At 31.3% G+C, this 14,610-nt stretch overlaps 1 protein-coding gene across 1 annotated transcript in view; it reads left to right on the top strand.

Moving 5' to 3' along the window:
* The window catches only part of LOC129961893 (gamma-aminobutyric acid receptor subunit rho-3-like), a 29,844-nt gene extending 15,805 nt beyond the window's left edge, over positions 1–14,039 (top strand). The window contains exons 3-6 of the mRNA XM_056075513.1: positions 7,414–7,496; positions 8,970–9,131; positions 11,486–11,805; positions 13,775–14,039. Coding sequence (XP_055931488.1) covers positions 7,414–7,496; positions 8,970–9,131; positions 11,486–11,805; positions 13,775–14,032 — 823 coding nt within the window. The 3' untranslated portion in view covers positions 14,033–14,039. The remainder of the gene's footprint in view (positions 1–7,413; positions 7,497–8,969; positions 9,132–11,485; positions 11,806–13,774) is intronic.
* Positions 14,040–14,610: the final 571 nt, after the last annotated feature.

The raw sequence follows: 14,610 nt of genomic DNA, 5'->3' as shown, positions 1-14,610 counted from the left end.
CACCTTACACGCGAAAAAATTGTTGCTTCAGTCAAATGAAATACTACTACGATTTGAAGACTCGTTTTCCCAGGTTTTATCATTTTCGAATTGGGTACAAGAAGTTTCAAGGCTATAAAAATAAAGCCACTTAAGTTTGAGTTTGTGTTTTATGGCACAAAAGCCATTTTTGGTTAAGCCGCGCTACATTCACGGAATTAAAATATTTTATAGTAAGATTAAAACATGGAATGTCTACAAAATCGAAATGTCTAAAAGCGTAAAACTACGATGACATGAAAAAGCGCAACAATTATGTGATGTATGATACAGTATTAAAAACGCTGATAATGTTATATGATTATAAAAACAAATGCATTTTTAAAAATTTAAAGAGGTTAACATGCAGAGTTTTGAAAGTCATTTTAGAATGTACAAAAATTTTGTTTCAAAACTGCGATGCTAAAGAAAGATCTGTAATATCAAGATTCAGTTCATGGATTTTGCTTGATTTGGATTTTTATAGTTAAAAGGTTTACTCAGTTTAAGAGATATCCGGACAGACTTTCAATATTGTTAAAATATTTGATATTTGGCAGTTTACGGTATAATGCTGGACAGACTGAAAAGACTAACAAAAAGAAATCGTTTGATTTTTTAAATATTGTTATATAACCAATACAGAAAAAAATTACTAGCTCAAAGTATTCCATAAAAAATTAAATTATTTCTAGAAATGTTAAGTTCTTTTTGTATTATATTTATCTATTATTTAGATGGCAAAATATCTGCCTGTTTCATCATCCGAGAAAAGTGATTAAACAGGCGTTTTAGGCAGTTGACTAGATTGTTGTTAAGTCCTTTTTACAATCTGCTAATTAAATTCAACCGAGAATACCATACTTTCCTCCTATTTCTTTAAAATTAAGTATCCACAACCGTCACTGAAAAAACTAATCTAGTGTATCGGAGCTATCGCAAATATCTATAACGAATGTTTATTTTTGCTTTGTTTATGGTTCACTTTATTGAAAATTAAATCTAAACAGTTGACATTACTGAGAACCCTATAAGCATTAATTCTTCAGAAAGAATTTTTAAATTTATCATTCAGTTGTGGTGGAAGTATGAAATACTACATACACTGAATGTGCATACCTTAGTCTAAATGTTTAAGTTTATTGAACGAAGAATTTTGCTTAAAAACGGAACCCCGAAGAAGCTCCTGGAACTGTAGATGCATCGTATAGAACACTCGAGATAGAAGTATTCTTTCATAATTTTGAAACGATTCGTACTTAACACTTAACTAAAAAAATATGGACAGAACAAAAAAAAATGAATTAAAGGAATATCAGCCTAAACCTTTTGAAACTGAAAAGGAATTTAATCATTAAACTGCAGTTTATAATGAAATTAAAAATTTTTGGAATATCCACGAAGCTAGTTTAATAGAAAGGAAAGATATCTGTACCAGCTGCAAAAGAATTCATTCTTTATCCACGGATATTCCCCCCTCCATTTTAAAATTGTCTTTCTCGTTATTTCCAAAAGTCAACCCAACATTTCAGTTATTTTGAAGCATGCAAATGTTTCTATAAAGCATTTGGATTTAGTCCTACCTTATTTCAAATAATTTTAAAATATTCCAGAAAAAGTTCTACTCCGCAGACGTTGCAAAAATTATATGGTCTTACTTGATATAGTCCAAAGTGAATGAAGACAGATTTATGAAATGTTCTGTTGCATCGTTGATAGATGGGCAGCTTCATGGGACCATAAGCAATTCACTTGCATCCAATTTTGCATTCTGGACAGACAGCAGAGAAGGCTTTTTATGATATACATATCCCATGGTTTGAGGTGTGTCGAGCAAAAGTATAGTACTGAGATACTTCTCAAACTTTCAGAGGGAGAACAGAGCTGAAAAAAAAACATTAAGAATTGCAAAGATATTAGGAATGGAAGTATATTTTTTTATGAGATTTGTATAAAGCAACAAGAAATCAGAAAACTTCTTCTGGTGTCTCAAGACATGCAATATTTGAAATATTCTTGTTCTGAAAGAACACCGCATTTAAATGAAGATTTAAAAATTAAGTAATCAGAGGGTCAAACTACTACAATCACATTTGCATTATCACGAGTTCTTAACAAATAAAAGAACGCGGAATTTCGTTAATATAATTTTGATTAGAGCAATATTAAACCATTTGACCAAATATTGCAAATGAGGTATTTCAGATACTAGCACACAAATTAAGGATTTCAGCAAATATGAAATTAACATTAAAACCTATTTAAAAAATATCCTGTTAAGTGAAAATATTATTTACTCGTCATTTCTTCCTAGATGCAAACGAAGGTTAATGAACGAAAAGTTATTTAAAAAAATAGTTTTAGATTCGACTGTGAACAAACACTGGAATTAGACAATATTTTAATATTATGCTGATAAAAAATTCAAGCATCAAGAGATAATTACCGAAGAATTAACGAGGTTCCACAAAGTTTATATATTCTTTAGAAACTTCAAGTTTAATATGTTACTAAACAATAAAACTTTTTGGAAAAAAATTACCCCCGCTTTTAATTCAACAAACGAAATTTTCTAAAATTTATCATTGTATTAAAATTAGTATGGACAAACAAAATAACTTACCCAATTATTATCGCAAACTTGAAATGAAAGTGGATAAATTTCTTTTGCCTTAAAAGCTGTCAATAGCCAATACAAAATTATCGCTAAACTTAGTTAGCGATAATAAGTAGCAATTAAAACGGAGTTTAAATTGAAGATGTATTAAGTATCGTCCAAGCTATGTAAAGAACATTAAAAGGAAAAAGCTCTGCTTAATGGAATTCTTTTTATAAGCTTGCATCCCTTCAGTCAAACCCCTCCAGTTTCTTCTTCCAAAGAATTGTGCATTTGGAAAGTGTACAGACAGAAAATAAAATTCTCAAACAACTGAACATCCAGATTCGATTCCAGAGCGTACTCCATCGTGCTGAAAGGTCAAAATTATTTCGACAGTGAAGAAAACAAACAAACAGAATGTTTAAAAATATTTTTGTGCAAAAAACAAATAAAGCGTACATTATTTCGAAGAGAAATAAAATGGAAGAATGTATAATTTGTCATTGAAATAACATACATAATGGTGATGTGAAATGTTATCCTAGAGTTCTATGTCAGAAACAGAAGATACTGGTTCAGAAGCGTAGAGGATAGTAAAAAAAATCATAGAACTGAATTTGAACTCAAGTTCACTTTGCTTGTTTGTTACTTTAACTTATTGTTTTGTTGTTTGTTTGTTTCTTATGGCACTTGCCACTGACAAGCCCACTGTTACGAAGACAGCGATTTAAGCCTGAGGGGGAACGTCTCTTATTTTTTATAGCAGCGCCAACTAGGGCCAAGAGTACGACTTTGCCACTCACGCATCACTCATTCGCTTGCACAACCCCTTTTTACAGGAGGGCACATTCACACATCTCACAGATAGAACAACAGAAGAACAACCATGCCCAAACCGGGACTCGAACCCGGGACGCCCAGATCACGGGAAGACGCGCTACCCCTATGCCAGGACGCCGGCACTTTAACTTATACGAAATATAAAATGAGAAAATATTGCACTCGTCAAAAAGTGTTCTTTTGACATTTTAATTTTCAAAATGACACATCTCCATGTTTCAAATCTCCCTTAGCGGTGGCCTGGAGAGAGGTAAGGTCTATTCTTCGGAAACCACAGGATTTCAGGTTCAAGACCCGATTTTACCGAAGAACTTCGTGTAGCCGGCATCCTGGCATAGGGGTAGCGCGTCTTCCCCGAGATCTGGGCGTCCCGGGTTCGAGTCATTGTTCGGGCATGGTTGTTCTTCATCTGTGTTCTACCTGTGAGGTGTGTGAATGTGCCCCTCCTTAAAAAGGGGTTGTGCAAGCGAATGTGTGAGTTTCATTTTCATATGAACTAGAAGTCAGACTTCTGCCCTCGGGTGCTCAGGGGTCTTTACTCTCAGAAGCTACTGCATCCCTCTTACGTGGTAACACGGTTACGACATCATCCTCGACCGTCGTGTAAACGGGTCTGATGCACGTTACATCCGGGGGGGGGGTCAAACGTGCTCCTGTTGGTGATGTGCGGAAGCTTGGTGAGAGGGTGCCAGCACAGGTGTCATTCGACCGCGATTCAAAATTACGTGGTCGGTCCCAAAATAGCCCTAGTGTTCCTTCAAACGGGACGTTAATACAACTAAACTTGCCATTGGAAATTATATATCTGTGTCAAATTTTGGATATAAATGATGAAAATAAAAATCCAAGATTCATTTTCCTCGGTACTAAGAAGCATAAAACACACCATGTTATATTAGTGTAGGAAAAAGAACATGCTCACAATTGGATTGGATGAAATCCTATAAGGAGTATTAGGCAATGTAAATTATGACCTCTCACCCTCCTCCGACTTAAAAAAATTGGATATTTTTACTTTCGAATACGAAGTAGAGAGAAAATATAATAATTGTCATAAACTTCGAACTCGAGATTTTGACGAATCTCCACGTTTTAGACTGCCCTGAATTCGAGAAGCATATTTTTGAAGAATATGCATCTGTCTGTCTGTCTGTAACAAAGATAACTCAAAAATACTTTGAGCTAGACTAATGAAATTTGGCAAATGGTATTTACCCCCAAAGATTTCTGTCAAATTCTGAGCAAACTCCGTTCAGAAGAAGTCTGCCTGTCAGGCTGTTCGAATGTAAGTTAACACAATAACTACAAAATGAAGAGGGCTAAATGAGTGAAATTCGGTACATAAATTTAATATCTATGTTGCAGACAACTATCAAATTTTGAGCCATATCTAACAAGGGGTTGACCGTCTGTCGGTCTGTACTTTCAGAAACATGGAAACGCGATAGCTCAAAAGAGCAATGACTTAAATAGATCAAATTTTGTTACTATAACTGTAGTTTTGTGTCAAAATGTTGCTTCAATTGGTTTGGGAAGACCGCGTTCGAAATCCATATTCGAATTTTGGATGCTATTAAACGCATACTAGGGATTCATCGCCAAAATACTCGCCAAGAATGACACGATGATTCATAAAAAATGTTAAATTCACGATAAAAGCTAATATTTCGTAACTATTATGCGCCACAACCATACAAGGCGTTTTCTAAAATAACACCTCCATTAGAGATTATGCGAGAAAATTTTGAAGGGACTACTCCTGCTAGTTTTCTGTTGTGTCATAAGAAAACTAATATCATGAGTGCTGGGGAGAAACTGCAGAACTAATTTTTATTTATTTGAAAAGAAAGATGTCAGGAAAGAAAGAGGTATAAAGAAAACACACTTTCCTATATTTTCTTCAGCTCTTCCTAGTAAGAGTCTTTTCAGCCTTTCTAAATTAAAAATTATATTCATGTTACTGTTGTTGTTGTTTCTTATGGCACTTGCCATGGACAAGTCCGCTGTTACGAAGGCAGCGATTTTAAGCTGGTGGAGGAGCGTCGCTTGTTTTTATAGTAGCGCCAACTAGGGCCAAGAGTACGATTTTGCTACTCACGCATCACTCATTCGCTTGCACAACCCCTTTTTACAGGAGGGCACATTAACACAACTCACAGATAGAACAACGGAAGAACAACCATGCCCAAACCGGGCCTCGATCCCAGATCACGGTAAGGACGCGCTACCCCTATGCCAGTACGCCGGCATTCGTGTTACTTATTTTTGAAAATGAAACGTTTTCAGGAATAAAAGACAAGTCAAGCAAGATAAACTGTATTGGTGCCTAGGTTGGCGAGTAAATGTATGATGTTGAAGAGTGTTGGTTTTTAAAGTTAGAGTAAATGAAGAATTCAAGATATAAAGATGCAGTATAACTTCTGAGGAAAGAGTTTAAGGATTTTAGTTAAAAATTTATCTCCTGAGAAATCCTCCTCAATCAAGAAATTTCAGTTTCAGTTTTCTCTTTATTACTGAACTGTTTGTTTCAGATATAAGATTATAAGAAAAAAAAATTAAAAAATTCGATTTCATTCTTTTATTTACAATTCTCCTTATTTTTAGTTTCTTATAAACGATACGATTTCAGACATTGAAACGGGCCGAGATTGGATTTAACTCACATCTGATATATAAAAGAAAACTGTTTTTAATTTATTTATGACTAGCCGCCTTTGGCGACCAGCCGGTTCGCCAATCTTAATGTTCGTTTAAATTTTAATAATTAAATAGGTTGAGCCGGAGTTTAACCCCCTTCTTCGCCAAGTTGCGATAACGCGCCAAAGCTGGCAATCTTTATTATGCACTATAATTGAACATCTGCTCCTTTGCTTTTGAACATTACGCAAGGCCGTTGTTGGCGATTTTTAAAAATTGCGCCAAGCAGGTTATTAAACTCCGGTCGTACCATTAAATATTTTATGCAATTCCAACTTTAATAGATTCTTCAGCAAAATATTTTAAAACTTCAAATTTTGATAATCATATAATTCACTCATAATATTATAAAGGCCTTCAGTCATAGCGTGATATGCATCTCTCTAATTTTCTGTTACCCCTCGTCGAATTTATGGTTTAAATTAAAGTGTTAATGATTAATCTGCAATTAATATAATAATATTTTTTACTGAAACAGAGAATTTTTTTTAATAATACTATTACTGATAACAGAGTCACTGAGCGTTTAAACTTTATGGGCACTAAAGTATATCTTTCTTAATTTATGTAATATCTCAAGAATTTGTCAACAAAATTTTCTCAGATTCCTCATGAACAGATTGATTCTTTAACAATGTTTCATTTTAAATGCATCAAACGCTAAGAAAATAAAATGAATCGTTTAAAATAATCGGTCGAAAACGGGTTTTAAAAAACTACTTAAAAAACGATGTGCTTAAAACTATAAGCATATACAAAAAATATATATAACTAACATAAATACAATTTAATTACAAAAGCATGCAACGAACCTAAAAATAATTTAAATCATTGAAAACAGATTATTTTGAAGAAAGTATTTAAATTCTTTGTAAGATTTAGGATACGGAGACTTGTGCAATTACTTTCTAGATTAACCTAATGCTGCAAATTATAAATCCCTTAATTGTAATAACATACTTTTTATGATTTTTTTATAAAATTAAGAAAAAATTAATACATTGTACTATTAATTTGATATGTTGTTTAATTTTAATTCAAAATTTATACACGAGTTAATTATAAATAATATTGCATTTTTCAAAAAGGAAAAAAAAAAAAAAAAAAAAAAAGAAAAGGGAAAGATCTGAGAAGAAGAAGAAGAAGAAAAAAAAATTATTTTAGTTGATTTACTAATAAAATTTGTATTATAAATTTTACATGTGATACCTCGAATGCTAATACATGTTCGTGATGCATAATGTTTTAGTTGATTTCAGGTATAATATGAAGATTAGCTGTTCGATGTACCTTCAAAATTACCCGATGGATACGCAGAAATGCTTCTTGAGTATTACATCACGTGAGTACTTTGCAGTTTCTCTCAAAATTGCCTGCAGTGAGTGCTTGCAGTTAGTGAAGGCAATTCACTTGGTCAGTAATAAACATAACCGCATATATCATAAAAAGGCGTTGAGCGTATGCAAGTTGTTTTATACTATTTTGTGATGTCACGATATTTATTACTGTAAGATGCGCCATGAACATTGCGCGATGAATTTGAAGGTATCGCGTGACGCTATTAGGTGAAAGAAATGGACTTTTAAGCACCGTAATTTTGGTTGATTGTATAAAATTATGGAATGTTTTATATGTAACTCTCGCGCATTTAGAAGAGTATTCCCAAAATATTATAATATTGTAGGAAGAAATAAATCGATGTATTACGCCCTCAGATTGCTTGGAAAAGTTGAAACTGAGGCGATCGCAAAAAATCGATATCCGAATTGCTTTGACGGTAAAGACAAAAAGCTATCAGTCTGGGTAAAAATGAGAAAATTTCATCTTTCTCGAATAACTTTTAAATCAATCCAAACAGTTTTAATGTATTAAAAAAATGTTTCTGAAAATATTATAAATTTTTCGCTATAAAATTAAGAAGATTTTTCTTAGGAATGAATATTTTTTTCAAATTGATAGAAAATATTTTTTCATTTAATTTTCATCCCTGTAGTTTAAGTGATTAACATGTAAATCGGCAGATACACAGCTTTTTCTTGCCCCGGATATGCAAATCCAATTTCTTCCTTCCCTTAAATAAAATTAAATTAAGATGATAATTTTTTTAAAACGCTTTCATGTCACTTTCAGTTATTTAGCAAATAATTCAAGAAAGATGCTTTTTCTTTAACGGATTTTCAAAGATAGTAGATGAAAAAAAGAAAGTAAAAGAAAAAAACAAGATTAATCGAAAGGAGGGTGGGAAGGAAGTGAAAATCGACTCATCGATTTATGAATAAAATATTTACCATTATCAGTGCTTAAAGAAATTAAAAAAATTATATTAAAACAAAAAAAGTGCAAAAATTATCTTCCAGTTTCTATCTTATTCATTCAAAATAAATTTTAATAGTTAAATTTTCACAAAAATGAAATCAGTATGTAGATATGTTAAATTGAATCACAGGAATTAAAAAGGCAATAGTAGTTTTGAGTCGGAGATTTCTTAGTTTCCCGGAATTATATCCCCATTATGAAACTAATAGCAAAACACACTACTTCAGCTTATCATCTTATGTTTTGTTTATTTTGAACTTGAATTATTTTGAATGTTTGTAATAGGAATTGCATACATTACATAAATTTAAACTAGGCAAGAAATGTATCCCAGTTTCAAAAAAATGCACGAATGATTTAAAATTTTTAGGAAAATTATTAGATTGTAAAAAAATGTAGAGTTAATGACAGGTTACAAACTGGTTTTCATATTACTTTTCTTCCTTTCTTTCATTACCAAAATTTTATTTGATCAAATTCTGATTAATCTTTGTTTCAGTAGCGAATGATGATTCCAGGATGATCTTGAAATGGATACATGAACGTAAAAAGGAAGAAAGAGTCGATAATCTGTCTGACTTGTACCTTGCCAACGTTCATCCTCTAAAGTATCAAGTCACCAATGCTACGACGAGCAAGTATCAAATCGAGTGGCCAACAGGTATGTTCCAGAGCTTGAAATCAGTTATATATGAATATTATGCTGAAAATAGAAATTCAGTTACACTGTTGATGATAAATAAACTTAATGCGATCGATTATATACAGAAATAGTTTCAGTAGTTTTTTTTCTTGAGACGTCCAGTAAAAGATTTATTGAGCACCAATAAAGGTTTACATAAGAAAATAACAAAAAATTACTGTGAGAAGTTTAAAATAGAAAAATACAAAACATTTAATCAAATTGCATAAGTTTATATTCAAAACACTAATAGGACCTTGATATATTGGATATTTAAAGAAGTTTTCTACAAAATCATACATCCTAAACCATTGTTCCCAAATTTTTATAAGGTTATAAATCAGAAGAAATGTATTAAAGTACAGATTTATATTTTACCACATAATAAATATACATTCCATTTAGATGCCCTATTAAAACTTTTAAAATCCATTTAGTAATTCTTATGCTGTATCCAAGAATTGAATTTTGATCAATCCAACTAAATGCAGTTATTTTCATACCATAAAAAACACCGAGTTGTGCAGCGAGAATTCAATTGATTCAAAACATTAATAAACACTTGAAAGTTATTTTAGCACAGTTCATTCAGAATAAATAAATCTGGAAAGCAATCTTATGGCACAGAAAATATTAACTAAAGTTTGAACAATTAAACAAATACAAATTTATTGAAAGAGAATAAATGACAGTTTCGTTAAATTTAAAGTAATGCAACTTTTGAATATAAAATATTAGCATTCATAAATATTTTTATATAATATTTATATTCATAACTATATTATGTAATATTTAGGAGGATTCATAGATATTTTATATGTATAAGAGAAACATTAAATGATAAAAAATGCCCATGGCATACATTTCATTTTGAAATAAAGACCAAAATAAGATAAGGAATCGCTAAACGTTCTTAATAATAACATCTTCATTCTTACAATATAACCTCCCTATCTTTTGAAGCCTTTTTAATTTGATAGCTTGTTTCGAAGTATTGTTTTGTGCTAAGTTTGATACTTTTTGAAGGTTGTCTGCAGTAACATTGAATTTTATTTATATCACATTTGATAGCTTGTTTCGAAGTATTGTTTTGTGCTAAGTTTGATACTTTTTGAAGGTTGTCTGCAGTAACATTGAATTTTATTTATATCACATTTGATAGCTTGTTTCGAAGTATTGTTTTGTGCTAAGTTTGACACTTTTTGAAGGTTGTTTGCAGCAACATTGAATTTTATTTATATAACATTTATCTTATATATGTTTAGTGAAAAATTACAGAAATGAAAAAAGAAAAAAAAAATATTTTTTTTGGGGGGGGGCTTTAGGTATAAATTGCTCCATTGCTAACAAATATAATACAATGCTTACTTTTGCCAATGCTCAATCGAGAGTGGAAGAATGTTTCAAATGGAAAATATATCGGCACAAATGCAAATCATAAGGAAAAAAATAATAAGAAGAATTACAAATACAATAATATTTGCCAGAACAAAACAAAGATGCTCACATGTAAATAGAAACATTCAGTATTTAAAATTATACAATGCCGGCGTCCTGGCATAGGGGTAGAGCATCTTCCCCGTGATCTGGGCGTCCCGGGTTCGAGTCCCAGTATGGGCATGGTTGTTTTTCCTGTTCTATCTGTGAGTAGTGTGAATGTGCCCTCCTGTAAAAAGGGGTTGTGCAAGCGAATGAGTGATGCGTGAGTAGCAAAGTCGTACTCTTGGCCTTAGTTGGCTCTACGATAAAAACAAGAGGCGCTCCCCCTTAGGCTTAAATCGGCTGTCTTTGAACAGCGGCATTGTCCGTGACAAGTGCGATAAGAAACAACAACGAAATTATACATTACGAAAAGTCCTATAGCATGATTAACATAAAATATTTAAAACACGAATACATACAAGGATGTATGTAAACAAATACACATAACTACAGTCTAAATAATAAGGGAAGAATAATGCTAATATATGCATAAAAAGATATAAAAAATGATTTGCTCTGAACAAAAGCAGATAAAGGATAGTGCCATGCTATATAGTACTTCTTTAGTAGGCAATACATAAAGGTACGTCCTTCGGAAGTGAATTTGGTGCATATCAAGTAAGAAGTGCTTGGCATTCTGGATTTCACCACTATATCAAGGACACATGACAGCAGGCAAAAAATTGAAGCGTTTCAGGTTTACAGTTTCCAAGTCCAATCAGAAACTGAGTAAATTTAAAATTATGCTCAAACTAGTTAGACTTTAAACATCTCTGAATAGAAGGAAAAAAAAAATCCTTAATGAATTTCACATACAAAAATAAGCATTAAAATTTATTTTGCCTTTACAGGACTCTACACGTCGTTGCGGGCCAATTTCACTTTCGATCGCCATCTAAGCAGCCACATCTTTAATGTATATATCCCTAGCGGACTGGTTGTGTTGCTGTCCTTTTTGTCCTTCTGGCTGAATGTACGTTCTGTTCCTGCTCGGGTAGCGCTGGGACTGACCTCCCTGCTCACCTTGTCCACCCAAGCGTCACAAGTGAGAAGTCGCCTCCCTCCCATTAACTACTTGACCGCCCTGGACGTGTGGTTGTTCGCCTGCATACTACAGGTCTTTCTTTCGCTCATACAGTACGCAACCGTCTACAGTTGCTACAGCGTCAAGGTAATTTAATTTCCGTTTTTACCCTTAAGATTTGTGGTTTAATAAATGATCCCGAGGTTAAATAAATAAACAAAAGTGAATTATTATGAATTATTTGATACAATCGTTATTTATAAAAGAAATTGTAATTGTTTAGTGTTAAAATCTTTGCTTATGAACCAATCAATTTCTGATTTCAATAACATTATAGAATGCGATAACGTGTGCTTGCATTAGCTCTCATTGTGTAATTCTAAACTAATTTTTAATCCATCAAATAAAGTAATTGTTTTGTAACATAATTGCATTATCATACATCATTAGCAATTTTACAATATGTATTTACTGTTGAAATATAGATTTTTCACGGTATTCCGATAATTATGTTTCTAAAAAGAACGCATTGGATTCCATATCCGTTAATAAAACCTGAACATTTAAGCTATCAACATATGATATTTGAGTAAATAATTTCATTTTTATATAGTTTTTTTTTATTTGCTTAAAAATTCTTGTTTTAAAATTACGTGTTCATATATCCACTGTTATTAGAAAAGAAGAGGAAAATGAAATCGGAATGCATTGTTGAGGAAAATTATTCTCTGAATAATTAAAAGGAATATTTTTGTTTTCTTAGGTTAAATTAAAAATTAAAGAAAAATTTGCCGAAATACATGCTCTTGTTCCACATGAGCTTTCAATTAATATGCATGTCTTTGATACCAATTTCCTCAGAAATCTATAACAAGTGATACATAACAAATCCACCATCACTGACTATAAAATTAAATATTTCTAAAAAAAATCCAAAATTTTGAACAACATTAAATGAGCAATTGAAAGATTCCTATGTTTATCGCCAAATGCCTTGTCAACGAAGCGGGGCATTTAAATTATTCTTAAAACTAAGGGATTGGAATTGTTTAATCCTATTGTTTTGGTTAGGGTATACAGAAAAAAATAATTATAATTACCGGATGACAGAAAAGTGTTGATGGTATTGAAGTTTTATTTGCTCAGTTTCAGATTATATCAGTTTCTCGCACCTGAGTTAATTCAATTACTTATTTTCAAGAATTAAATAAAATAAACCTTGTTCAGAAGTTTTAAGTGACATCAAAATGCTTTGTATATATTTTTCAGTTTATTTTTAGTAGGTTAAAAATGATGGATATTTATAGAACTTTATTAAAAATTAGCCCATTATTTTTGTTTTGTATGAAATGTGAGACTTGAACATTTATCGGAAGTTTTTACGAGATATTAAATAAACGGACTGAAAATAAGTTTAAACATTTTTTTTATTTCAAATTTTAACTCTTTGATTCAATGGTTTTATTTATTTTATAATACAAGACTGAATACGCTAAGTAAAAAAAAATTGTTAACTGATAACAATACTTCTCCATAATGAAGGAAAAAAACAAAATTTCTTACATTTAATTTCAGATTTTGATTTTTAGTTCGTGATTTTGTTTCAGATTTTGATTTTTAGTTCGTGATTTTGTTTCAGATTTTGATTTTTAGTTCGTGATTTTGGTTCGGTTTTTTTTCACTTCTTATTTATTAATACTGACTATGAGAATTCCAAATTTAAACTGAATTTGAAGAAAAAATCTTGTTTTAAATTAAAACTGAGATTTTAAAAAGAGGAACTAAAACAATCTTATTTCCTGACAGGCATTTATTGTTTTCCGTAAAAGAATTGCTAATGCAGGAAAAAAAATAATCAACAAATTTCTTTTTTTTTTTATGATTTAATTTCTTTTCCTTCTTATGGACAAAATCTGTAATCACTTTTTGACTGCATTAAGTATTCGAAAATTTTCAAGTGAGGATTTCTGTTCGATGCACAGAAATTTTATTAGATATACAAAATTTTTCTTCTTATGGAAATTCAGGAGTTGCAAAAATCGTTCAATACATAAAATTCTTTCCATATATTCGACTTTTGGGAGTTCCATTGCAATTACAGCTTCGAATTTTGTAGGTGCGCAACCAAAGATCTAACTCCAGTAATGCATGGTCGGCGGCAGGTACTAGAGGTAATATTGCATCAGAGTTGTCAATGGCTGGACACGAAACCAGAACGGGGAAGCGGAAGCGAGAGATGTCTCCAAAAAAGCCTCTAGGGCAAGACTTCGACGAGGACGTGCAATACTTAGACAAGGCCAGCCGTCTCATCTTCCCTTTGGGATTTCTTGTATTTTCAATAGCTTATTGGGCCAGTTATTTAAAGAGATCTTGAAATCTAAAATGTCTATCATGTGACTTTTTAAAGAAATGTTGTGAATTCACAATAAAAAAAATGAAGTGTATATTATAATATTCCTCTGGATTCATTTTGCATTTTGAAAAAGTTTCTGTAGAGTATTTTGAATTTTAAAAATATATTATAATGTCGTTTTTATAAATACGCATTCATTTTCATGATTTTATAGAATAATTTTATTTCATTAAATTGTGTATGATAGTCTCATTAAATTTCTTTTATCAAAGCAATCTGATTCTGGAAATTACTATCACATTTTATTTTCTGAAACCTACACATTTTCTAGTAAAGTAATATAAATAGTATTTAGTTGTGTGAGAGAATTGCAGAAAAATAATATAATTTTGAGTTTAATTTTGAAATTTATTAAGGAAAACATTAATAATTTAAAAGAGAATTATTTTATTCTTCTAATAAAAATATAATAAGTAAATAATCACTTATTAGCTGCTATAAGAGAAAAGTTAAATGAATCTCTGCTCAAAATATGATTAAAATTAGTGCAATAATTGATATTGCGTGCAGTTTGTGTTAGAAATTTTAAGTAACAAACT

Source organism: Argiope bruennichi, chromosome 2 (assembly GCF_947563725.1).
Source record: "Argiope bruennichi chromosome 2, qqArgBrue1.1, whole genome shotgun sequence".
NCBI classification, from domain to species: domain Eukaryota; kingdom Metazoa; phylum Arthropoda; class Arachnida; order Araneae; family Araneidae; genus Argiope; species Argiope bruennichi.
This window is presented reverse-complemented; position numbering and strand designations above follow the sequence as displayed.